The following is a 27459-nucleotide window of genomic DNA, read 5'->3' as shown; positions in this document are numbered from 1 at the left end:
AAACCTACAACACTGGCTTTTTAAACGGTGCAGTTTGGATTGGAGGGTACAATTATTCACATGAACACATCACACAAAAACTCAGCTATTCCCCCACCCTTCAATTTCTCACTTATTCTCATTAACTCCCACAAGCACACAGCAAAGTACAAGCCTATAGGACTACTATGATCTCGCTATCCGCCCTTCTACACCAGTAAGAGTACACGTCTTCACACACGCCCACTGACTCCCATTTCAGAGAATCTATAGAAAGTAACTGGGATCATGGTCTGCTTCAAAGTCCAAACTGGAGTCAGCTACTCCATAGGATATATTTATGTCCATTAGGCTGAACCCATATTTGATAATCCCTTCTTCCTCTACAATCTAGATGGATGCCACACTAACAAAGATTCTTACAAGTGTGCTGCGAAAGTCCACTTTATTCACTACAAATATGAATGAATATTTTAAACACAGCATGGTGTGTATATACTTTCAGAAAGGTCCCTCTTACAAATCAGGAGTTCTGAAGAGTTCATGCTATGAATGGAAAACAAGCGCCAAATTAACAAGAACCAGACTTTTTTTTAAACAAACATGTAACCTCACCATAGAATATATTTATGGTATGCCATATATTGAAGCCAAAAGGAAGGTGACATTTGACTACCACAGCAGTCTTAATCATCCATAGGACCTTGATTCCTGTATTTGATTGCCTTCATGCGCAATAAAGGGGGGCTCAGTTTGGGACTGTCAGTGGGAGAGATGCTGCTACATAGATGTGAATCATGGATCTCTCAGTCTCCACACACAAACACCACCACCCTCACCATCTGTCAAAACTTTTCCTTTAGGTCCTCAACACACACATATTGGGAAATTGCTAGCAAGTATGGCTACCAATTATAACTTGCACTCCCCTTTCAATGTAAAAATTCACAGTGCCTTTTCCGAAGCAAATTAAAAAATACATTTACAAGTAAAAGAAAAAAGCAGCTGTCATTTCATCTCTTTTTAAATATAATTTAATAAAAAGTATAAAAAAAACACAGCCTCTTCATCCCTCCATCTTGCAACCAGCACCATTTTATCCCATTTGTCTACAATGTGACCAAATGATTCTAACTGGGAAACACCTCAATTGGCTTCTAGAGACAAACTCCTGTTTACTTTGTGTGTGGTGGTGGCAGAACTCTTCATTAAGTTTTCAGTCAAATAAATAAAACAGAATAAAAAGAAAACAAAATACCTTGATTAAAAAAAAAGTATTATTATACAGAGGACCTGCCCCACCTACTGGAGCTTTAAATGCCACCCCCAACAGCAGGAGAGAAAGACAGGGGGAGAGCTGGGCCAAAGGCGATGCAGCGAGGGAGTGGGATAACACTTAAGGTGTCAGTACATGAGAAAGTATGTATGTGTTTCCAACTCTCAGCTAGTAGTGCTGATCAAATTTCTATTTAATGTAACAAAACTACCTTGTCAGCTAATGATATCCTCTTACGCTATGAATGGTTTGTTCAATGTATGTACAGTACAAAAAGATGTGTTTGTAACCAAAGGCGAAAATAACAAGCAGCGAGGAAGAAAGAAGCAATACAGTGTGTGTGTTTGTGTTCAGGCTGGCAGACAGTGTGTGTGTGTGTGGTCGGGCTGGCAGACAAACAGAGGGTTTGCAGGGACGTTTCAGGTGCTGTTGTTTAGCGATCCGGGTATTGAGCTGTGCTGAGAGGAGCCGTCTAACCCAGAGCCATCTACTGAGGGATAGAGGAAAGAGATGAATAGAGAGAGGGAAGTGGTAGAGAAATAGTGTTAGGTATATTGAGTGGATATAATACACTGATTTTGCTTGTCAAGAATACACTGTAAACATAAGCAATTACGCAGCTAATTGTAGTAAGAGGATGTAGTAAGACCTCCACTAAAACTGATCAGAAAACTTTTTCCAGGTTTCCAGTTAGAGGACCTCCTTTAGACTACAAACGTTTACAATGCAAAAAGGTGTGGTTCTTAATGCAGAAAGGGACCAACAGGTGTGGTTCTCAGGCTGGTGCCCCTTTGGCTGGCTGCTGTCTTATACAGAAAGGTTACAATGACCAGAAACATGACATTATTCTTTCCATTTGTGAAAGCAGCCTTCATCTTACTATCCATTTGGATTTTGCCTAGAGCTCCACCTAACCTAGAATGTCTGCAAGCCAATCACTGCTTCATGACACTAGGTGCAGATATGGGAATTCATGATTGACAGCTACTCTATCCACTGAAGTGACATGTGTAGCCAATTACTATGTTTTGAGACAGGGGGGGGGGGGGGGGGGGTTGTACCAGATGAAGCAGTCTGTGTGCGGGCATGAGGAGGAATGAGGGTGGAGTTCAGTTGGGGCTGGATTGACAGCTCTGGAAGGATAAGAGAGAAAAATAAAGAGATAGGAAATAGCATTAGTTTTATAAGACTGTGTGGTAAGACCAAGGTCATAGTGTTACAAAATTGGGTCAAAGTCTTACAATTTCAAACATTCCAACACATAGCTATACTACAATACACATTGAAAACAAACAAATATATTCTAAACTTCATATTGTAGATATCCTAAAAGTAGGTGCAGAATATATGCATAGGTCACAAAACAAAGTTGGGGTCAGGTCCATTTCAATTATTGAATTGGAGTTTCAATTGATTCCCTGAATTTAAATTGATTAAACTACTTTCGGGTCACAGAAAGGTCAGGGATCAACAGAGCGGGGTCAACAAGGTGTACTGACCGGTGGTGCTGAAGTTGAAGAGCAGGGGCAGCTCTCGGCCGCTAGGCAGCCGGGCGTTGGGCTGGCGCAGCTCGTCGAAGAAGGCGTGAGCGCAGGCCTCCAGGGGCGAAAAGCGCGTGACCGGGGTGTACTCCAGCAGGCGCGAGCACAGGGCGATGGCCTCTGGAGGGGTGCGAGGCTTAAACACCTGCGAGAGGAGGTACAAGTACACACACACAACATGAAACAATTCCATAAAAAATAAAATACATTACTTGAAAGCCAAAAATATAATAAAGCTTACATTAAAAATATATAATAACCATTTACCTTTGTCCAGGGATGCGCTTTGATCTGGGGGAATTTAAACTCTGTGTAGTTGGGGTTCATTTCTCGGATCTGTTCCCGTGTCGGGGTTCCCAAAACCTGAGTAGCAGACATACAAGTATACAGTTAGTAGTGTACAACGGATATCATTTTGTTTCTCTCCACATCACTGATTATTATATCACTTTCCCCCACCACACACACACACACAATGTCCTCATAAGCCAAATGTCCTCCTAATGCTGGTATGTAATCAGAATGTCAGGTATTTTGTCCCTGTAGTGTTACCCATATACAAACACACCCTCTTCCTATTTACTTACCTTGATGATCTCCACTAGCTGGTCCACTCCGCTGTCCCCAGGGAAGATGGGCTGTCCCAGCAGCAGTTCGGCCAGCACGCAGCCCGCCGACCAGATGTCGATGTTGGCCGTGTAGTCGGTGGCGCCGAAGATGAGCTCTGGGGCGCGGTAGTACCGCGAACAGATGTACGACACGTTGGGCTCCCCACGAATCAGCTGCTTAGCACTGCAGGTAGGGGTAAACCGCAGAGGTTAAAGGGGATCCCAAATTTTTTTGGCCCACGACCCCATTTTGATATCTGAAAACACTCGCGACCCCAACAATTAATTGGGGCTATGGCAGTCAATTGCAAAACATTCTAACAGTATTTCTGACTGTATTCTCAACTCACCATCATATACTTTTATGTAGGGCTATGACAGTCAATTGCAAAACAGTATGACAATTTCTCTTATCTCACCAGCACTAATGAGATGGGTGTGCTTGATGCATATCGCGTCGGAGCTTCTCAAAGTCAGGGGGAGTGGTCGACAGTGCATACCTCATCTCGCCTGTCACATCCGACCTGGTTCGATATTTGTTTTTAATGCAGACGAGAGCACTGAATCAGCGTCACATGACAGCTCAGTCAGCTGTTCAATTTCACTTACTGGCATGTCAACTGAGCCAGGATCAGTCAAACGGATTTTGCTGATTCGGACACAGTTCGTTCTGTTTCCCAAATAGGTCTATTACATAGGCAAGGAGACACCTTTTCTTTTCATTACACAGAAAGTCAAGTCTGTTTTTACATCCATTGCGAATGACAACAGTTCCTCTCGCAATTCGAAAAAGAGTTCCAACACTCCCCCTCGATAACCACCAAGCCTTGGTGTGAAATAGAACATTGTCATGCTCTGATCCCATCTCGCCATGTAGTGTACAATCGAAGTTAGCTGCTGCATGTCTTCAGGATCTGCACTCAGCTCTTTTGCCGCCAGTTGCTCTCGGTGTATCCATTATAGCTCAGTGGGTGTATTATACAATGCGTCCATATGGCAGAGGGAGACGCATTCATAACGGCGCCGTTCCGTTATAGATGGAGCCCCATCTGTGCAAAAGCCCACCTTCGATCCCATGGAATTGGTTTTTCGTCAATATAGCCACGCAGCACACTGAACATCCTCTGTGCCGTTTCATGCTCAAACAATATGTCCTCGTGAATAGCATCCCCCTACATACAGCGAACAAATGTCAATGCATCTCAGCCCTCACAGCTAACGTCCATTTGGAGAGCATAAGGTGGGGAGTTTGAGATGTTCAGTCAGAGTTGCCTCTAGATTGCTAGCTATAGCATCAATTCTTAGTTTCACAGCGTTATCTGACAAAGGTATTGATGGGAGTTTCTGTGCCTCCCCACACATTGTTATCCCCATATCAATTGCGGCCGGTAATATGAAAGTCTCTGCAATAGTGTGGTTTCATAGCGTAGCGGGCTTAGCCATTCACCATGGGAATGATTCAAGTGTAACAACCAAGTGCTGCCTTTTCCCACGATCTAAGGGCGCTCTGGTAGAATATTTACTTTTAGATTTGAATAACTTTCATTTTTAAGGTTAACCACATTACAATAATTCAGAGACAAAGATGAGAGATATATTTTTTACCAGGATTTGGGAAATTCTCCCGCGACCCCATTTTCATATCAGGCAACCCCATTTGGGGTCGCGACCCCTAGTTTGGGAACCGCTAGGTTAGACTAATACAGTATTCTAAGCTAAATCTAGGTTAATACAGTATTCTAAACTGAGTCTAGGTTATGCTAATACAGTGTTCTTACAATACTTCCATCTCTAACTACTGCAACAGTTGTCACTGGTAAGATAAGCAGTAGATGCTCAGCAGTAGAGGCTAATACTCAGACCACACTACCCTTTCACGTTTAGTGGGAACTATGGTATACAGCGCTTGATAAACCGATGAATGAGGGGTGGGGCTCCCATGCAATAAAATGCTAATTAATTACTTAAAAATCATACAATGTGATTTTCTGGATTTTTGTTTTAGATTCCGTCTCTCACAGTTGAAGCCTATGATAAAAATTACAGACCTCTACATGCTTTGTAAGTAGGAAAACCTGCAAAATCAGCAGTGTATCAAATACTTGTTCTCCCCACTGTATACTTAAGTGAGATTAATCCTTATTGATTTACAATGAATCCTTTTTATAGAAAGCAGCCCTGCGTCTGTCTGCACAGTAACAGAAATGGATGTACTATGGGCAAAATACACAATGAAAAGGGTGTGAGTAGGAGATTGTAACTAAGGACACAACTGGATCAGTGTTACATAGCCCCATTCAAGGGAGGGCATAGATCCATTTCACATTCTGGTTGAGCCCATTTATTCAACACATTCAGTCAGGACACATATGACCCAGGTTTACTTCAATACTAGGTACCAGTCAGCCATATTGGATCAATAGTATATTAACACACTGTCTGTGTGGAGGGAAATATCTGACCAGCTTACCTCCCAAAGTCACAGAGTTTAAGGATTGCCGTTTCAGGGTCCACTAGCAGGTTCTGGGGTTTGATGTCTCGGTGGCAGACACCCTGGGAATGGATATAGGCCAAGCTGCGAAACAGCTGGTACATGTACACCTGAGATGAGACAAAATGGCCGACGTAGACCAATTAGAACCATAAACAAATCAATAAGACGGGGTCATTCTGTGACAATGCCAAGCCTTTCTGGGAGAGTAAAAAAAATAAACCCTGGATAGTTCATAATTGAATGACTTATACTAGACAATCAAAGTCCAATGAACAGATGCTGAGGCAAGCAAAAGTGGGACAACGAATGAGAGAAAGTGAAGGCGAGGGAGTTACCTTGATGTAAATTATAGGAATGATGCTTTTGGCCTTGTTGAAATGCCGGGCCACCCTGTACACAGTCTCCGGGACAAAGTCCAGCACCAGGTTGAGAAACACCTCATCCTTCTGTATAGGGCGAAGAGAACTGAAAATCACTATGACTCCACTAATCATATTTTACATTTACGTCATTTAGCAGACGCTCTTATCCAGAGCGACTTACAAATTGGTGCATTCACCATATGATAGCCAGTGGGACAACCACTTTACAATTATTATTATTTTTCTAATTTTTTTATTTGTAGAGTATATTTTTAATGTTCATTTGTTTTATATATAGTTTTTTTTATAGTTTTTTAATTTTGTAAATGTTTTATCGTTATTTTTGTTTATTATTATAACTCGATATGTCCTCTGAGATTATTCTTGTACAATGAAAAAAACTCTTTACAAATATAAAAAACTTGGTGGAAGAATGGCTCATATGAAGAGGAAACCGACAGTTCAGGTGCTCAGCATTTTCATTTCTGCGTTAAGGTGTGCCAAAAACAATGGATGGCAACCTACCTTTTCACCACTAGAGTAGAAGAAGTAGCGTAGCCTCACGATATTGCAGTGGTCCAACTTTCGCATGATCTGTAGCTCTCGGTTCTGCATAGGAAATGTATTAAACAAAGAACAGCTTTGGAATTGAACAGTGGGAAATGTCAAGGGTTTCTGATTGACCTGTAAGTGCATTGATCTTAACAATGCGCGTGATACGCGTTCGTTCAAGTGCACATTTCCGTCACCTAAAAACATAGGCCACAATACCAATTTCCTCCCACAAAGTAATTTGGAAATGTTCCTTGTAAAATTACAAAGGTGTGTCCTGTATTCAGAAAAACAAGCAGGCTACTCATAACATTAGTGGGAATTTACGAGACCAATCAAAACATGGATTTATCATCATTATTATGATAGTCTCATGATGTAAAGGATAAGACAATTTAGTGTTGTCACAATACAGTTTCATGAAACTACATTTTCTATTGCAAAAACCTCCAAAGCAAACTCAAGAGTTATGGTCCATTAAAAAACTGCTTTATATAAATTATGTGCTATACAGTGGCTTGTGAAAGTATTCACCACCCTTGGCATTTTTCCTATTTTGTTGCCTTACAACTTGGAATTAAAATGGATTTTTTGGGGGTTTGTATCATTTGATTTACACAACATGCTTACCACTTGAAGATGCAAGAAATAAGACAAAAACAACTGAGTGTGCATAACTATTCACCCCCTCAAAGTCAATACTTTGTAAAGCCACCTTTTGCACCATTTACAGCTGAAAGTCTCTTGGGGTATCTATAAGCATGGCACATCTAGCCACTGGGATTTATGCCCATTCTTCAAGGCAAAACTGCTCCAGCTCCTTCAAGTTGGATGGGTTCCGCTGGTGTACAGTAATCTTTAAGTCATACCACAGACTCTCAATTGGATTTAGGTCTGGGCTTTGACTAGGCCATTCCAATACATTTAAATGTTTCCCCTTAAACTACGAGTGTTTAGCAGTATGCTTAGGGTCTTTGTCCTGCTGGAAGGTGAACCTCCGTCCCAGTCTTAAATCTCTGGAAGACTGAAACAGGTTTCCCTCAAGAATTTCCCTGTATTTAGCGCCATCATTCCTTCAATTCTGACCAGTTTCCCAGTCCCCGCCAATGAAAAACATCCCCACAGCATGATGCTGCCACCACCATGCTTCACTGTGGGGATGGTGTTCTCGGGGTGATGCGGTGTTGGGTTAGCGCCTGACATAGCGTTTTCCTTGATGGCCAAAAAGCTCAATTTTTGTCTCATCTGACCAGAGTACCCTTCTTCCATATGTTTGGGGAGTCTCCCACATGCATTTTGGCGAACACCAAACGTGTTTGCTTATTTTTTTCTTTAAGCAATGGCTTTTTTCTGGCCACTCTTCCGTAAAACCCAGCTCTGTGGAGTGTACGGCTTAAAGTGGTCCTATGGACAAATACTCCAATCTCCGCTGTGGAGATTTGCAGCTCATTTTTAATAATGGATTTAAATGGTGCTCCGTGGGATGTTCAAAGTTTCTGATATTTTTTTTATAACCCAACCCTGATCTATACTTCTCCACAACTTTGTCCCTGACCTGTTTGGAGAGCTCCTTGGTCTTCATGGTGCCGCTTGCTTGGTGGTGCCCCTTGCTTAGTGGTGTTGCAGACTCTGGGGCCTTTCAGAACAGGTGTATATATACTGAGATCATGTGACAGATCATGTGACGATTGCACACAGGTGGACTTTACTTAACTAATTATGTGACTTCTGAAGGTAATTGGTTTCAACAGATCTTATTTAGGGGCTTCATAGCAAAGGGGGTGAATATATATGCACGCACCACTTTTCAGTTCTTTATTTTTTAGAATTTGTTAAAACAAATTATTTTTTTCATTTCACTTCGCCAATTTGGACTATTTTGTGTATGTCCATTACATGAAATCCAATTAAAAATCCATTTAAATTACAGGTTGTAATGCAACAAAATAGGAAAAACGCCAAGGGGGATGAATACTTTTACAAGGCACTGTAGCTTAGAAAATAAACACATTTGACTCTGGGTGACAACAAGGATGGCCTCCATACCTTGAACCTCTTATCCTGCAGCACCTTCTTGATGGCCACCATCTCCTGGCTGTCGATGAGGCGCGCCTGGTACACCACACCGAAGGAGCCATTCCCGATCACCTTGATGTCCGTGTAGGACACCTCCTGTGGGCGGTCGGGACCCTGCCCAGATGTGGCCACCACCGTAGTCACTTTCCCACTGTCCCCTGGGAAACAAGGATAAGTCGTGTCAAATAAATAGTTGTCTTTTCAGATTTGAAATGGAGAGATTATTAGCGTTGTGTTCAGTAGGTACGAAACTGAAGAAAACAGCCCAAAACGGGGAGGTAGGCCTATTATCTGAACGTTAAGAAAAGCTGTTTTACTACAGAGTGACATAATGAACATGGCCAAGGACATTGTTGCTAATATATGGTGCATTTCTACAGTTACTGTATTAGGAACCATGGTCTTTTGAATGAATGTATGCCTAATGTGGGTCACATTAATGACCTAGTCTAACATTGTGATGTAAACAACGGCTCAAGTGTATTGACGTTTTTGGCCTAGGTTGGTGTAGTGGTTAACATCACCGCCTTTATGCTCGTGACGGCACGCGTTGGAATGCAGGAGCCACCGCTACTTTATCACATACCCTCACTCACTTCCCTACTTCTACTTAGGGCATTAACAGCATTTAGGTCAAATGATAATAGGCCTTTACATAGCCAAAACAGGCAGCAGGCAGAGCAAACAATTGCTCAGCATAGAAAATAGCCCTACAGGGTCATGTTAAGTAAGGAGAAAACATTTTAAAACCAGTGAAAAAAGATCTAGACTTGTCCAATAAGAGTTTTGTTTGTCGTTGCAAAATGTGTTGCTCCTGAAAACAATCCAGTTGCTCCTGAACACAATCCAGGGCTCGTGTTATTAACTACATTGGTTGTGTAACCACTACAGTAGCCGCCTGCCTTGTCGGAAGACGAGCCAAATACATGCTTTACTGTAAGATCCAATATCATTATTCCAGGGCTATTTTGTGCTCCTTTGAACATCATTTGACCTAAAGAACACAACTTGCGATCATCCAATAGGCCCATCATCGATCTCATCTATTACACTTGAAGTCAAACAAGTGTTTGGTGGCCTGGGTCAGAGAGTTCTCTGAGGCAGGCCTACTTCATATGAGGTTCATTCCCTGTATGAGGACAGAACAGGGCCAGATGGCTGGAACTGAACTGGAGAAAACTGGCAAAATAAATGTACACATACATGTCACTCAATCATTTAATCTAAACTGCTTGCGAGCGTCTGTGTAGCCAGGCGCTAAAATAGAACGCTTGACGAGCTGCAAGTTCCGCCTCTCCCATCTCCTCATTGGTTTTTAGGAGCATTTACCCACATGGGTGATTGAAAGATTAACTGAGGTCCACACTCCAGTCCAGTTGGTGGTGGTAATCCACCTTAAAGTTGGTTGCCAACCGACATATAAAGTCCACAGAAGGAGGACTACTACTGAAGGAGGAGAGATTACTAGAAACTATTAGTTTCCCCTTTTATCTGTGGATTAAATGTCGGAGTAGAGAATACACGATTTTGTGTGACTCATAATGGGTCAAAATTCTACAAAGATCCAGAAAGAAAAGGACCTTGTGCATTTCAGGTAAAATAACAACCCAATGTTTATATCCCAGGACAATTTAGCTAGCAACAGCAAGCTAGCTAGCTAAATGGCCATGAATGTTTCATGCGTTTCGACCTATCCCCAAATTAACATAGTTGGTTCAGAGTTCGTTTTGATATTTCAACCTGCGTGTCTTGATCGCGTCTGGTGTTGATGGACAAAATCAACATGCAGACGCACGCACGTGCCCGGTCCAGACAGCATGCAACTCTGCTCATATCACACAGCCTCCCACAAACACACACACACACACACACACACACACACAGTGATGAAACATGATACACAGTGTGCACCTGCAGAATGACAACTGAGGGTGTGGAATTAATACACCTGGACGTGCAGAAATCGAGGGAATTGTTTTTAAATAAATAGTTGAACTTATGGACCTACGAACTTGCTCCATAGATACCAGAGATCTGAGACACAATTTGTAAAATGCAATCCATGGCTAGGCTAGTAGCCCATCTTCTTGCTAGTGTCAAATCCAAACCACAGACATTTTATAAATGACTTCACAGGTGTCAAGGTCCCACATGAAGCATTAACTACCTTGGAAAAAAAGCAGACCTGTTAACTTTTGGAATGCCACCATTTCAAAAGCATCAGCATGTCCTGCTGTCCACATCTTAGCGCAATGTTTCACAAAGATTGACTTATACCATGAGTTTTGAGCTCCAATTTTCATCAAACATAATACGGAATAGCTACAGATCCTTTTTTCCTTGGACTAAAGATCCTGAAGCTTCTGCGCATGCGTTTATTCTCTGCTCTATTTGTAGAGAACAGGCTACTCTGGCGAATGGTGGTTGTTTAATAAAGATAGATCGAAGCTGAATCAGTGTCCGCAAGATCACATAATGATAGTATTCTACATAACAGAACTTAATATAATAGCATAGTATGACCAGTGCTTTCCTTGGGCCGGAGCGCCGTACCGGCACCTCTAATTTTTGCGGAATTTTTGGGAAAACAAAGTAGCCTCTCGCCGGCCCAGGTTAACACAGAGTCAAAAAAGATTTCGAGCGGGGGCATACATTTCCTGATTCCGCTTTGTTCATGTTTATTTGCCACTAGTCTGAATCTGTGCAGTAGGCAGTTCGAGATTCCGCAAATTGAAAAAGTGCCAGCCTGAATGCGCACGATGCGCTGCTCCAAGTTGTCAAATTAGGGTTTGTAAGGTCATGAAAAGTCATGGAAGTTTTTTTCATAATTTTAATGTAATGAAATGTAATTCATGAAGGCACACTTAAATATGATCAATCACTTAAAAATCTACATAATCAGCAATCATCGGAATGACCCTTCAGTAAGTGTCTGTGTGTGCTGCCTGTGTGCCAGTGGGCTGTTGCCCGAAAAGAGTGAGCGTGACATTTCAGCAGCAGGTATAAAATAATGACAGACTAACTAGATAGCAAATTCAAAACGTAACTAGCGAGAAATGCTACAAGTTAACTATAGCTAACTAAGCATTAATGGTGTTGTTGCCTTTCCACCGGCAATAGCCTAAATACATCTGCAACGTTGGAAAGCTGGGATTCTCCTCTGTTAAACAGTAGCCATGTAATTGCAACAACGTTAAAAATATTCTAAGAATAGCGTAATTGACAAATAACTTGCTGTGCATAGATCTCACGTGAAACATTCATATTTGAGCCTTATATAAAACATGTCTAGTTAGATACCTTGCTTTGAAGTAGCCTACCTTATCCATTTGATCCCTGATTCAATGAATGTAGGAATACTTTTATAAAAACAAAAGTATTTGGTTGTAATGTTGCAATATTTTATATCAAGGGTGGGAAACATTGTAGCCTAAACAACAGCTGCTCAACAGGACCTTGATAAGCAGACTTGGGTGTTTCAGGGCCAGATCAAAAGCCAAGCCTGCATACCCAGGAGCTCTCCAGATGGAGGGTTGACCACATGTTGACAACATGTGACTAACAGTGCAGTTCTACTTTGTGGGGGTTAAGTGCCTTGATCAAGGGCACATTTATGTAGGCTACTGACCTTGTCTGATGCTTTAAGCACTGTGATTAAAAATTAAGACACAAATCACTAAAGAGGGAGCCAGAGATCAATACAGCCTAACCAGAAGAAGAAAAAAAACAGTTCCCGACACTCCTCCTCCCACTGCTGCTGCTGGACTTATCAGATTCTGCCAATCTGCAGTTACGCTCCTGAAGTTGCCGGTAATAGGCTACACCAGCGGTCTGCAACCTTTTCCATTTGGAGTGCCTAGTTATCGTACCATTTCTACTGATCTGCGTGCCAGGTATGATTTTCAAATGCACATTGTCGTGGAACATTTAATTTATAGTAAAGTCTTCATATCTCAAAATCAAATGTCATGAGGTTAATCAAAATTATACAAATCTAAAAGTAACTTCTATTGCCATTGCCAATATGTAAAAATTGCCTAAATAAAAACATTGCAGCCTGCAGGTAGAACATATCCTGATAAAAAGAAATATCATATAAATCACAATGGCTACGCATGGCCTGTCTGCAAGGAACTTGAAACATTTGATCAACTATTAACTGTGTCCGGCCCGAAGCTCGTGCTAGCAAACTTGCAACATTGTATAAAATATTCTGGGCCAGAGCATGAAATTATTTTCGGAAAGGGAGAGCGCTGGAAAGATTTTTCAAACAGGTTACATTGAGGAACTATTGTCATTCTCAATGGATGTAAAAACAGACTTAGTTTACTTGCTGTTTGAGGCAAAGAAAAAAAATACTTTGAGAAGCTCCACAGTGATGGTGAGTTAAGACAATCAGAAATAGTATCAGATCCCCAAATGGGCACATTTATAGGCCTACATTTGCACGCAGGCCAGGTAGCCTAGGCCTACTTCTATACGTAATCAGGTGCGTGTCCTTACTCAAGACTGACAGGAGCCCTCCAAACAAAAGACAATGAATAAATTGACAACTCGTAAATGGAATGAAATAAACCAAAACTGTGTAGCCTAGGTTGTGTGCTCTGCAAACAACGTGTACACTCCTACAATGACAATGGTAACTAATAATATATTGAATGCATTAAGAGAAATTCCCGTAACCAAACAAACACTGTAGATTAGAAATGATGGGAATGAATGGTAGGCTAAATGTACTACTGGTGTGCCTCCGCAATGGATTAGTCCACTGAGACAGGCGTGAATCAGACAGTCTCGTGTGCCATACATTTTGTGTATATATTTGCCACTGCTCGACTAAATCTTAGTCGACCAACAGCCTATCGACCAATCGTCTAAATGGGGACAGCCCTACCTACCACTCAAGCGATTATCAGTGTTGCGACAATGGCTTGTGGCTATGAAGCACCTGTTGCCCCCGGATTCAGGGTTTGCAGTGCCCACTTCAAAGATTCTGATTATGTGTATTAAAACAGTTAAATGCCTCTGGGATGCTAATCGAAGTCAAGACCCATAACCTGAAGCCAAATGCAGTACACTCCATCTTCGACTTCTCGGCAACAAATACGAGACGGGTGCAAATTGAGGCATGCAATTCGGGGCGTTCCTGCATGTGGGCATTCTTGCATCTGCAGGAACCCCTATTTATACTTCAATTGGTCCATTTTTAAGCTAGGACAGGTGCGAGGCGGGGCGCTCCAGTACAGTAGGTAGCGTTAATGCACTAATGTCGGATGACAGCCGCCGATAAACCCCACAGAAGGGGCGGAGGCAACAATGGTAGCTAGCTAGCCGTACACCGGTAAACAGTGTCCTTCGTCCCCGCCTGTCGGGCACTGTTTTCCCACAGTTCTGTTAACGACAGCAGGTGTTCGGCAGGCGGAAGCGAAGCACACTGTGCTAGCTTAGCCAGCTAGTCCGGTACACAGCAGGCAGGAGTGACACCATGTGTTGGGAGGGGGGGGGTGTATAAAAACAAGAGGGGGCTGGGTGTTCATGCAGGAACCAATGGGATAGAATGGTGCCGGAGGGGATGGCCGCCATTGTACGGGCTCCTGACCAATTGCGCTATTTTGTGTGTTCTTTTGCATTGTAAACTTTTTTTGGAACATAATGTTTCCGCCATCGTTTCCTATGACCGAAAATAGCTTCTGGACATCAGAACAGCGATTCCTCACCTCGAACTGGACGAGGATTTATTATTTAATGAGTCGGATGCAAAGGATATACTGCTCTTCCCGGACCAGGTCCAAATCCCGTCATTCGTATGAAGAGGAGATGCTGTCACAGAGGTCGAAGTGCCGGATGCCTGGCGAGACTGCTTCGGCAAGTGGATAATCCGCCTTTACTCTCCATTCTACTGGTGAACGTGAAATCACTGGCGAATCAACTGGATGAGCTCCGTTCGAGACTATCCTATCAACGAGACATTAAAAACGAATATCCTATGTTTCACCAAGTCGTGGCTGAACAAGGACATGGATAATATACAGTTAGCTGGGTTTTCCGTGCATCGGCAAGACAGAACCGCAGCCTCCAGTAAGATCGGGGGGTGGTGTGTGTCTGTCAACAGCTGGTGCGATCTCGAGTACCTCATGATAAGCTGTAGACCACATTATTTACCAAGAGAGTTTATCTATATTCTTCGTAGCCGCCTACTTACCACCACAAATCGATGCTGGCACTAACATCGCACTCAACGAGCTGTATAAGGCCATAAGCAAACAAGAAAATGCTCATCTAGAGGCCGCACTCCTAGAGGCTGGGGACTTTCATGCAGGAACATTTACATGTGACATACATGTGCAACTAGTGAGGGGAAAAACTAACTCTAGATCACATTCACTCATTCACATTTACATTTAGCAGACGCTCTTATCCAGAGCGACTTACAGTTAGTGAGTGTTTTTTTTTCTTCATACTGGCCCCCCGTGGGAATCGAACCCACAACCCTGGCGTTGCAAACACCTTGCTCTACCAACTGAGCTACACACACAGAGACGTGTACAAAGCTCTCCCTCCATTTGGCAAGTCTGACCATAACTCTATCCTCCTGATTCCTGCTTACAAGCAAAAACTCAAACAGGAAGTACCAGTGACGATCAATACAGAAGTGGTCTGATGAAGCGGATGCTAAGCTACAGGACTGTTTTGCTAGCACAGACTGGAATATGTTCCGGATTTCATCCGATGGCATTGAGGAGTATACCACATCAGTCACCGGCTTCATTAATAAGTGCATCGACGACGTCGTCCCCACAGTGAGCATTCGTACATATCCCAACCAGAAGCCATGGATTACAGGCAACATCCGCACTGAGCTAAAGGCTAGAGCTTATAAGAAATCCTGCTACGCCCCTCAGACGAAACATCAAATAGGCAAAGCGTCAATACAGGACTAAGATCAAATCCTACTACACCGGCTCTGACGCTTGATGGATGTGGCAGGGCTTGAAAACTATCATAGATTACAAATGGGAAACCCAGCCGCGAGCTGCCCAGTGACGCGAGCCTACCAGACGAGCTAAATTACGTCAATGCCCGCATCGAAGCAAGCAACACTGAACCATGCATGAAAGCACCAGCTGTTCTGGACGACTGTGTGATCACGTTCTCCGTAGCCGATGTGAGTAAGACCTTTAAACAGGTTAACATTTACAAGGCCGAGGGCCAGACGGATTACCAGGACGCGTACTCAGCGTATGCATTGACCAGCTGGCAAGTGTCTTGACTGACATTTTTAACCTCTCCCTGACCCAGTCTGTAATACCTACATGTTTCAAGCAGACCACCCTAGTCCCTGTGCCCAAGAAAGCCAAGGTAACCGGCCTAAAATGACTACCGCCCCGTAACATTCACATCTGTAGCCATGAAATGCTTTCAAAGGCTGGTCACGGCTCACAACACCATCATCCCAGAAACCCTGGACCCACTCCAATTCGCATACTGCACCAACAGATCCACAGATGACGCAATCTATTGCACTCCACACTGCCTTTTCCCACCAGGACAAAAAGCTATGTGAGAACGCTGTTTATTGACTACTGCTCAGCGTTCAACACCATAGTGCCCTCCAAGCTAATCACTAAGCTAAGGACCCTAGGACTGAACACCACCCTCTGCAACTGGATCCTGGACTTCCTGACGGGCTGCACCCAGGTGGTGAGGGTAGGCAACAACACATCTGCCATGCTGACCCTCAACACAGGGGCCCCTCAGGGGTGCGTACTTAGTCCCCTCCTGTACTTCCCATTTACCCACGACTGCGTGACCACGCACAACTCCAACACCATCATTAAGTTTGACGACACCACGACGATGGTAGGCCTGATCACAGACAACGATGAGACCGCCTATAGTGGGAGGTCTGAGACCTGGAAGTGTGGTGCCAGGACAACAACCCTCTCCCGCAATGTGAGCAAGACAAAGGAGCTGATCGTGGACTACAGTTAAAGGAGGGCCGAGCACACTCCCATTCACGTCGATGGGGCTGTAGTGGAGCGGGTCAAGAGCTTCAAGTTCCTTGGTGTCCACATCACTAAGGACCTATCATGGTCCAAACACACCAACACAGTCGTGAAGAGGGCACGTCAATGACTATTCCCCCCCTCAGGAGGCTGAAAAGATTTGCCATGACCTCAGATCCTCAAAAAGTTCTACAGCTGCACCAGCGAGAGCTTCCTGACTGGCTGCATCCCCGCTTGGTATGGCAACTGCTCGGCATCAGACCGCAAGGCGCTACAGAGGGTAGTGCGTACGGCCCAGAACATCACTAGGGCTGAGCTTCCTGCCATCCAGGACCTCTATACCTGGTGGTGTCAGAGGAAGGCCCTAAATATTGTCAAAGACTTCAGCCACCCAAGTCATAGACTGTTCTTTATGCTACCGCACAGCAAGCAGTACCAGTGTGGCAAGTCTGGGACCAAAAGGCTCCTTAACAGCTTCCTCCCCCAAACCATGAAACTACTGAACAGTTAATCAAATGGCTACCCAGATTATTTGCATTGACCCCCTCATTGTATTATAATTTTTTGCACTGACTCTTGCACAGGCTCACTGGACTCTAACCACACACACACTACAACGACACTCCAAAACACTAAAATGCATATTGACGCCACACACACACACACACACACTCCTTCACATACTCAGCTACTACTCTGTTTATTATCTATGCATAGTCACTTTACCCCTACCTACATGAACCCCTCGGTACTGTATATAGCCTCTATTGTTATTTTATTGTGTTACTATTTTTCCTTTAGTTTATTTAGCACATTTTTTTAAATTTTTTAAATTTTAATTTTTTAACTCTGCATTGTTGGTTAAGGGCTCATAAGTAAGCATTTCATGGTAAGGTCTACACCCGTTGTATTCGGTGCATGTGACAAATACCGTTTTATTTAATTTTTATGCTCGAGGAGGGGGGAAAATGTCCACATGCAGGATCGCCCCAAATTGCAGGCTGCAGTTGCACACCATTGGCTAATACAGCAACGAGCAACTCTGTTCGACGCGGGGAGAGAGCGTGAAGACGTGTTAGCCAGCTAGTGGAAAGAGAGGTAAGGTCCACAGCCCACCTGTAGCTAGATGTGAGAAAGAGTATAGCTAAATAACTGATGTTATTATACATGCTCACATTCGTTCCAAATCAGGTTATCAGACAGAGCTAGATTTGCTTTCTTATAGCAGCTAGCTACCGGCAGTATTATTAGATAGGTCGATGCTAGTTACTGCAATTCTATTGTCCATAAAGCACACACTATAAAAAAAAATGACTGCCACGGCGGAGGATGAATTGCACTAACATAAAGTGCCTTCTTTACACTGAAAACGCCTGCTGCAATGTCGTATGATTTCAAATAGTTAGTCAAGATCAACCAGCCCAGAATTGATTACGTCACTGAACTTTCCAAATATGCCATTTCATTTCACCAAAATGCTTTGACCTCAAGATGCATAATTATCTCACCGTGTAATTGTTTTGTTGTGTACATTAGAAGCTACTAAGCCCCAGCTAGGCTATATAGCCTACACTATAGCAGCTAACCCTACGTTTCTTATATTTTCTCTCTCAACTGCCTAAGGGGGCCCTCTACCTGACTGTATGAGGCCACCCCCTGCCACCTTGCTTGGAGCCTGTCCTTTGTCCTGCCTTTCAGCCACCTTATTTCGAATATGTTCAGAAGGTATTCTGTACAATGATCATCTTTGATTGGTTTTCTCCATTGATGTGATCATAACCCATTAGCTACCCCAAGTGGTGACCTGGGATAACCTCACCTTTGAGACCACACCTAAGCAAAAGTGCTTTATTAATTTTCCATAATAACTTACACACTGATCAAGGCTCTATGCTGAAACGTGTTTTCTGTGCTCTATACATAATAAAGACCTTTTAACTTTAAAAAAAACGGAGTGACTGGACCTTGGATTCCTCAAACCATTTCATACTCTTGTTGGCCTGTGCTTTATGTCATGTGCTTGTTTGACAAGATACAATTGACTAAACTATCACGTGATAAGATTTCAGTGATCCACAAATAAACAATGTTTTCTTAGTTGCATTTTCTCTCAGTTATATCACAGTATGCCAATCAACTAGAACAGGGGTGTCAAACGTCCGGCCCGCGGGCCGGATCAGGCCCGCAAACGGGTTTAATCCGGCCCGCGAGATGATTTAAAAAAAAAAAAAGTAAAGTATAAAAGTATAAAAACGCGCTGCAATTTTTCAATAAAATAAACTGCTGTTCCAATTGGGTCCACTGGATGGCGCAATAGCAATTGTGTTAAGCAAGCAAACGGTTTATACCGGGGCAGAGCAAGTAGGTCAAGCACGTGCAGCCAATGAGCTACTTTGTTTTGCCCGCGATATTTATTACGGCTTCTACTTTTAACATTATGTGCTTTGGCACCCTCATTGCCCCAATATGTCTCTGTCAAAAAAGAGAAAAGTGGACGCAGAGTGTTCCAAGAAAAATGGTCATCCTATTTATTCACGGAATTGAATGGGAAAGCTGTATGTTTGGTGTGTTCAGAGCATGTTGCAGTGCTGAAAGAATATAACCTTCGTCGCCACTATGTGAGTCTTCATGCCGACAAATATGACAACTTTCAAGGACAGCGGAGATGAGAGAAGGTGAATTAACTGTTGGGGGGTCTGAAGAAACAGCAGTCTGTGTTTACTCACAGCCGAGACATCAGTGACGCTGCAGTGAAAGCTAGCTACCTCATTGCTAATGAAATCGCAGTGGCTTCAAAACCATTTAGTGAGGGTGAATTTGTAAAAACATGCATGATGAAGGCAGCGGAGATTGTGTGCCCTGAAAAGCGGCAGGCTTTTGCAAATATCAGCCTGACAAGAAACACAGTTGCAGACAGGATTTCCGATCTTTTAGTGGATTTGGACAGCCAGTTGAAGCAAAAAGTAAAGTCATTTATTGCGTTTTCGGTTGCAATTGATGAAAGCACGGACATTACAGATGTTGCACAACTGGCCATTTTCATCCGCGGAGTTGATGACACATTGACCGTCACGAGGAGTTCGTGGAGTTGGTGCCGATGACAGATACAACGACAGCAGCTGATATTTTTACCGCACTCGTCGGCGCGCTGGACAGGGTCGGAGTGGACTGGTCCCGCGCCGTCAGCCTGGCTACAGATGGTGCGCCCTCAATGATCGGGAAAAAAGCAGGCGTTGTGACAAAGTTCAGAGAGAAAGTGCAATCTGCAAATGGAGGACGTGATTTTTTGACTTTTCACTGTATTTTGCACCAGGAGGCTTTGTGTTGCAAGTCATTAAAGATGGATAACGTCATGAAGGTGGTCATCCAAACTGTTAATTTCATCCGATCCAGAATCACCGTCAGTTTGACAGCCTTCTCAGAGAGAAAGACCACATCTATGGCCTGCCATACCACACTGAGGTAAGATGGTTAAGCCGAGGTGCTGTGCTGAGGCGTTTCTTTGATTTACGAGAAGAAATTGAACAGTTCATGGAAGAAAAGGGCAAACCAGTGTTAGAATTTCATTCCGCAGAATGGATGCAGGACCTTGCATTTATGGTGGATGTTACAGAGCACCTGAATAACTTGAACAAACAGCTGCAAGGGCGCAACAAAAGTTGTCACGCAGTATTATGACAGCATACGTTCTTTCAAGTTGAAGCTGTCATTGTGGGAGACGCAACTTACCGGTGGTGATGCAGCTCACTTCCCCTGTCTGAAAAATGTGTGCGCGACCCAACATGTGGCAGACATGAAGCGGTTCAAAGATAAAATAACGGGACTGTTACGGGAGTTTGAGCAACGCTTTCAGATTTATGTTTATATGTTGATGTGCTATTGTTTTTAATTGATTTTATTTTATTTGTATATTTAACCTATTCTTGACTCTGTGGTTCTTGCACTTGTTTGGGGAACAGGATTTCATTATTTTTTATCTACATTTCTGCCTGAGAAATGACACCCTGATATAGTTCTGTGATCTGTGAAACAGTTATGTTAATCACTGAGGCATTGTGTGTTTGTGTGTTCTTTTTCTTTAGAATTTTCAAATAAACTTGACGTGTTTTATGATTAATAGTGATGTTGTGCTTGTACTATTTTGGACACACTGTCCTCAGGCTCCAGCTTTATGTTGTATGTTGATCGTATTAAAACAAAGAAAACAATCTGAAGTTGTTGTTTTTAAGTTATATATATATACACACCATGATTTTTCCGGTCCGGCCCACTTGGGAATAGATTTTCCTCCATGTGGCCCCTGAGCTAAAATGAGTTTGACACCCCTGAACTAGAATAACAGGTGTAAATACTTGATTTAGTCTAAGGTAGGTTTCAACATGGATAATTACCTAATTAACACACTTCGCTGCTGACAAACGGTATTACAGACATCTAAACTTTGAGGGAAATTTGGTGTGCTGCCTAACAAATGTACAGGAGAAATACAATAAAAAATGACATTGAAAGCAACACTGTTCAATAAAGCACACAAAAGAAACCACTAATGTACAAACAAGTCAGGATGCCGATAACTTATGCCGCGTTCAAACAACTGGGAAATCTGAAAACTCAGACTTCCGAGCGTTCAAAACAACTGGGAACTCGGGGAAAAAAACTAGCTCAGACTCTGGATAAGAGCGTCTGCTAAATGATGTAAATGTAAAATGTAAATGTAACTAGGAAAAATCGTTTTGAACCATCATCCAACTCGGAATTCCAAGTCGGAAACTCTGGCATCTTTCTAGAGCTCAGACTTTCTGACCTGAAGAACACAGATCATGCCTTTACCTTGTTCCCTCCCCAGAGTTCCCAGTTGACTTCAAAGCACCATTAGTTCTTTACAATAACTATGAACTTGTCCTGGCATGCACCAGGAGCGTGAACAGAAGATGCTCGCGTGTGCACTGTGCGGGAGAGATGTCATACCTAGAATGAGAACAGCTCGAGAGGCAGCCTTTCGTATATACTCTATAGGGAACAAATTGGTGGTGGTGGAATAAATGAAATTACATTTAGCATGGAGAAATTCAAAATGTAATAGCCATTTTATTATTCATTACACAATTTACTACAGTAGGCTGCATAAAATAGAAGGATAAACAACAAAATGTAATGTAGGCTGCAAGAGCACGCCAAATTTTTCCATCATAAAAAGCATATTCAAATCCGTAGTACTAACTCAGAGGGGAACTGTGATCGGATTGCATGGACCACACAGGCAGGTATAGGCACTGTTCCTCTTCCCCAAGAGTCAAATCAAATATTATTTGTCACATGCGCCAAATACAACAGGTGTAGACCTCACAGTGAAATGCTTACTTACAAGCCCTTAACCAACAATGCAGTTTTAAGAAAGAATATCAACAAAAAAATAATAATAAATAAAAGTTACAAATAATTAAAGAGCAGCAGTAAAAATAACAATAGCGAGGCTATATACAGGGGGTACCAGTACCGAGTCAATATGCGGGGGCACCGGTTAGTCGAGGTAATATGTACATGTAGGTAGAGCTTTTAAAGTGACTATGCATAAATAATAAACAGAGTAGCAGCAGCGTCTGGGTAGCCATTTGATTAGATGTTCGGGACTCTTATGGCTTGGGGGTAGAAGCTGTTTAGAAGCCTCTTGGACCTAGACTTGGTGCTCCGGTACCGCTTGCCGTGCGGTAGCAGAGAGAACAATCTATGACTAGGATGGCTGGAGTCTTTGACAATTTTTAGGGCCTTCCTCTGACACCACCTGGTATAGAGGTCCTGGATGGCAGGAAGCTTGGCCACAATGATGAACTGGGGCGTACACACTATCCTCTGTAGTGCCTTGTGGTCGGAGGCCGAGCAGTTACCATACTAGGCGGTGATGCAACCAGTCAGGATGCTCTCGATGGTGCAGCTATAGAACCTTTTGAGGATCTGAGGACCCATGCCAAATCTTTTCAGTCTCCAATAGGTTTTGTTGTGCCCTCTTCACGACTGTCTTGGTGTGCTTGGACCATGTTCGTTTCTTGGTGATGTGGACACCAAGGAACTTGTTCTCAACCTGCCCCACTACAGCCTTGTCGATGAGAATGGGGGCGTGCTCGGTCCTCTTCTTTTTCCTGTAGTCCACAATCATCTCCTTTGTCTTGATCACGTTGAGGGAGAGGTTGCTGTCCTGGCACCACACAGCCAGGTCTCTGACCTCCTCCCAATAGGCTGTCTCGTCGTTGTCAGTGATCAGGCCTACCACTGTTGTGTCATCGGCAAACTTAATGATGGTGTTGGAGTCGTGCCTGGCCATGCAGTCATGAGTGAACAGGGAGTACAGGAGGGGACTGAGCACACACCCCTGAGGGGCCCCTGTGTTGAGGATCAGCCTGGCGGATGTGTTGTTACCTACCCTTACCAGGGTGAAGTGCCTATAGGCAGTCAATCTGTAAAGACCGAAACATGCATATTGATTATTAAGTGCCCCCTTATTGTAAGAAATTCATTAGGTCTTTACAAATGAATGCTTATGATTGTAAATCAGAAGTATGGTCATCAGACAAGAGCGAATTATTTAATTATCAGATTGTGCTTGATCTTGGAATGGATGCAAGGTAGCCTACTAATAATAGGCATTGAAAGTGGGTAACATCACGATCTGTAAAATGTAAAATGCACCTGTCATTACAGTAGCCAGCAAAAGACTGTAGTGGTTGTAAAACAACTAGCTAACTAACCATCTTGGCAACTTGTGGGGCAACACAATTAACCAGATTTCACTTAGTTATTTAGCTAGCTAGCTAGCTGGCTGGCTAGCTTTCCTAGCAAACAAACGCAATGTCTCTGATTAAGTTGTTTACATTCATTGATGTTTATGACATCTCCACTTTCACCCAATACCCATCAATACGGTCAAACAGCACAGCGCCAATACAGGCTCATCTACAATTTGCTAGCCTTACTAGCTAGCTAGCTCTTCTAAAATGTAAACAGTGCCTAGTAACGTTATGGTACCTGCTGTTTATAGGGTGCTCCAAACATTCTGCCCTTACGTCCTTCAGGGATAGCATGGCCACCTCCAAAAGGCCTTGCTCTTCACAGAGCATGGTGAAGAGCATGTGATTAACTATACACGGTAGTTGTCCTGGTCCACCACCGACACCCAGGGCTGCTTCTTTGCAACAGATCGACTCTGACCATGAGCATCGCAGTGCAGTTGCCACAATTGCACCACCTGCAATTGCCACAATTGCACCACCTGCAATTGCTCAGCCTGTGGTGTAATCTGTCTATAACTACATTATCTTGCTCAAATCGGGTACTACTAGGGGACCACGAAGGCATATGTCAGGGGATGAACAGTGACAGCGTCGATCTTCAATTTTTAAAAATATACTGCTGTGTTGATGTGCGGGCTTGAGACGCAATCTCACGCTACCATTCCGATTACGTCAGTCTTATACGTCATTCCAACATGGCGGCAACCTACATCTTACAAGTACTTATGAGGTGTTTGACAAAAGTCTAATATGTTGCTTTTCAGGCTGTTTTTTTGGGGGGGGTTTCCTTTCACTGTATATTATTAAATACATACAGTGCATTCGGAAAGTATTCAGACCCCTTTCCAAACTCCAAGCGGGCTGTCATGTGCCTTTTACTGAGTAGTGGCTTCCATCTGGCCACTACCATAAAGGCCTGAATGGTGGACTGCTGCAGAGTGTTGTCCTTCTGGAAGGTTCTCCCATTTCCACAGAGGAACTCTGGCACTCTGTCAGAGTGACCATCGGGTTCTTGGTCACCTCCCTGACCAAGGCCCTTCTCCCCCGATTGCTCAGTTTGGCCAGGCAACCAGCAATCAATTGAATTTACCACAGTTGGACGCCAATCAAGTTGTAGAAACATCTCAAGGATGATCAATAGAAACAGGACGTACCTGAGCTCAATTTCGAGTCTCATAGCAAAGGGTCTGAATACTTACGTAAATAAGGCATTTGTTATTTTAATTTTAATAAATTTGCAAACATTTCTTAAAACCTGTTTTCGCTTTGTCATTATGGGGTATTGTGTGTAGATTCATGAGGATTTTAAAAAATGTTTTAATCCATTTTAGAATAAGGCTGTAACATCAAATGTGGAAAAGGTGAAAGGGTCTGAATACTTTCCGAATGCACTGTATGAGAACATGATATCATGGTTTGTTTTAGCATTTCAGTTAATCTTTAACATCATCTGCCCTAAAATTCACTCACTGTAAATAATTCAAAACAACACTGTAGGCTACTTCAAAGCAACACTATAACTCAAGAAGATCTAAATGTATATCCCCATGAAACGGAAGTTTCGCCGGTAAAACCTGAAGAATTGTCATTCACGATTGATATTGAGAAATGTGAAGGGGACCACAAAAACGTGTTCTTAAAGTAGAGATTTTTATTTATTTTTTACATTGCAGAACGCGATCTGCACATGCGCAGAAGCTTCGGGACCTTCAGTCGGGGAAAAAGGTCCTGGAAAAGTAGGCAAACATAATATACTCTACATGACAAACATGGATCATCATTGTTGATAAAGCCATCCAATTCCAATGTGCACTACAAGGGACAAAGTGGAACCATGTTCTATGAACCAAAAACATCTGTTCTATGAAACAAAAACATTTGCAAAGGATGCATGGAAATTGTTGATGTGCTATTTGAGCAAGTATTTCATCTTGTCATCTTTCTTCTGTATATCTACTAGTCTACTTCTTTGAGCTAGCTAATAATATATTACACAGCTGGCTAGTGGTTACATGTTTCGTCACTTTATATCAAGTTATGTATCACCTGTTAACGGTGATACAGAACTCTTTCAAGGCTGGTTACTTGTCTGGGCTACTACTGGATAGATAAGATTCCACTATCGACCTAATTTGAACAATAGGTAAGGGTGCTCAGACAACATGAATATGTCGGTAAAGCAATGCTAGTTATCTGGCTAACGTTACTAACGTTAGTAGCTTAGTTGTCAACAAATAATTAGGCTACCTAGCCTTAGCGTACCAACTCTGTGACAGCCAACGTCAGCCTGTCGTTTGTAGTGCCACGTAGCTAGTTAACTCGCTAGTTAAAGATACATTGTTGTTTGAACTAGCTAACTATCACTAACTCGTTTGCTTGTCAACATGTAGAAACTGTGTGTAAATAACGTTAGCTAGCTAGCTACTGTAGCTATGCTAGCTAGCGAACTAGATTGAATCCCCTTGTAAACTAGCTAGCACCCAGCCACCTAAAACCTATATTAGATGCTAGCTAGCTATCTGTTCTAGCTACTGCTTACACGTTAGCTAGCATGTCTTAGCACCCGTAGCTAAGGTTGTTTGCGTTGCTTATGCTTTTTTTATATTTAGCTAACTAGGTAGTTACGGTACCGCGAGGTCATTAACTAGCTAGCATGCTAAGACCTAGATAGCTGCCTAGTTAAGAAAGCTAACTTTTTAGCTAACTAACGCGAATTGTCTTGGTTTTTGGCGTTGGTTAGCAAGATAACTAGCCGTTTAGCCAACGACAGCTACTCAAGGCAGTTAGCTACCTAGCTAACTAGCTTTTTCAAACTAACGTTATAACAATGACAATGTTTGCCGTGGCAATCGTGCACAACTGCCCACACTAGCATATAACATTGGACAATGGACTGCAATGCGTGTCTTTTAATCATCAAAAGCAATCTTTTTCATAAAATACATCATAATAAACTTACTGGCCAGCTTTAAATTCGAGCATCCAGACGAACTGCTCCCCGAGGCCTGCGGGACCCCGGTCTTTCCTGTACTGCTCCCCACGGCAGCGGCTGATCCAGTGGATGCTGCAGTGGCTCCGGGAACACCTTGTGGCTCAGCAAACGAGCTAGTTCTGGGCCGCCCGCTGCCGCTCATATCTCTGTGCAAGGGTAGCGGGCGGGGGGCTAGGGATTCACTATTTATAGCCAAGTGAGTTTAAATGTTGCCTGTTTTGACTGCAAATGCAATAATCATTGAACGACAGACAGAATTGAAACCGTTCCGATGAGTCCTCCCTTGCACTGCCTGTCTGAGCTCGTAGATCGTATAAAAACTGACAGATTGCATTTCCTTCTGGGAAATGAAGTTCGACGTGGCTGCTGCTTCCCTTGTCTTTGAAAATAACTATAGAACTACACTGCTAAAATAACAACGTTGAGTTTCACCAGAGGTGGCGCTCCTTCTTCTTTGATGAGGTTTAACGGCGGTTGGCATTCAATAAATGTTGCATTACCGCCACCTACTAGACTGGAGTACAACTCCCTTATACTTTGCTTTAAAAATAAAATCTAACACTAAACTCACAAAAAATAAATAATAATAAGAAGAAAATAACACCACCCTACTCCACTATTGAAATCTATTTAGTCCTACCTTAGGGCAACCTGAAAGGATGGGACACCACCACTTAACACACCCTGTAACTCTTCTGATGCCAAGTCTCGCACACCCAAATACCTTTCTGCAGCTGCCACCACAACCTCAATTGTCTGCGACTTACGTTCCATGCAGTACAGTTGAT

General features: G+C 43.0%; 1 protein-coding gene across 2 annotated transcripts; it reads right to left on the bottom strand.

Annotated features, from left to right (window-relative positions):
- Window positions 1–409: 409 nt before the first annotated feature.
- Window positions 410–26961, bottom strand: LOC311132971 (glycogen synthase kinase-3 beta-like). 2 transcript variants are annotated; one of them, XM_084166373.1, is made up of 10 exons: window positions 26639–26961; window positions 8859–9046; window positions 6786–6869; window positions 6234–6344; window positions 5875–6005; window positions 3384–3588; window positions 3064–3159; window positions 2755–2941; window positions 2317–2388; window positions 410–1745 (listed from the first exon to the last, which is right to left on the bottom strand). In XM_084166373.1, the coding sequence occupies exons 1-10, from the start codon at window positions 26811–26813 to the stop codon at window positions 1675–1677; spliced, it is 1320 nt and encodes a 439-aa protein (XP_084022499.1). In that variant the 5' UTR covers window positions 26814–26961; the 3' UTR covers window positions 410–1674. The 2 variants fall into 2 exon arrangements, with proteins under 2 accessions (XP_084022499.1, XP_084022500.1); XM_084166374.1 differs by having other exon boundaries at window positions 1590–1742; window positions 26639–26900.
- Between the last annotated feature and the right edge of the window lie 498 nt (window positions 26962–27459).

Source organism: Coregonus lavaretus, assembly GCF_964263955.1.
Source record: "Coregonus lavaretus genome assembly, chromosome: 7".
NCBI classification, from domain to species: Eukaryota; Metazoa; Chordata; class Actinopteri; order Salmoniformes; family Salmonidae; genus Coregonus; species Coregonus lavaretus.
This window is presented reverse-complemented; position numbering and strand designations above follow the sequence as displayed.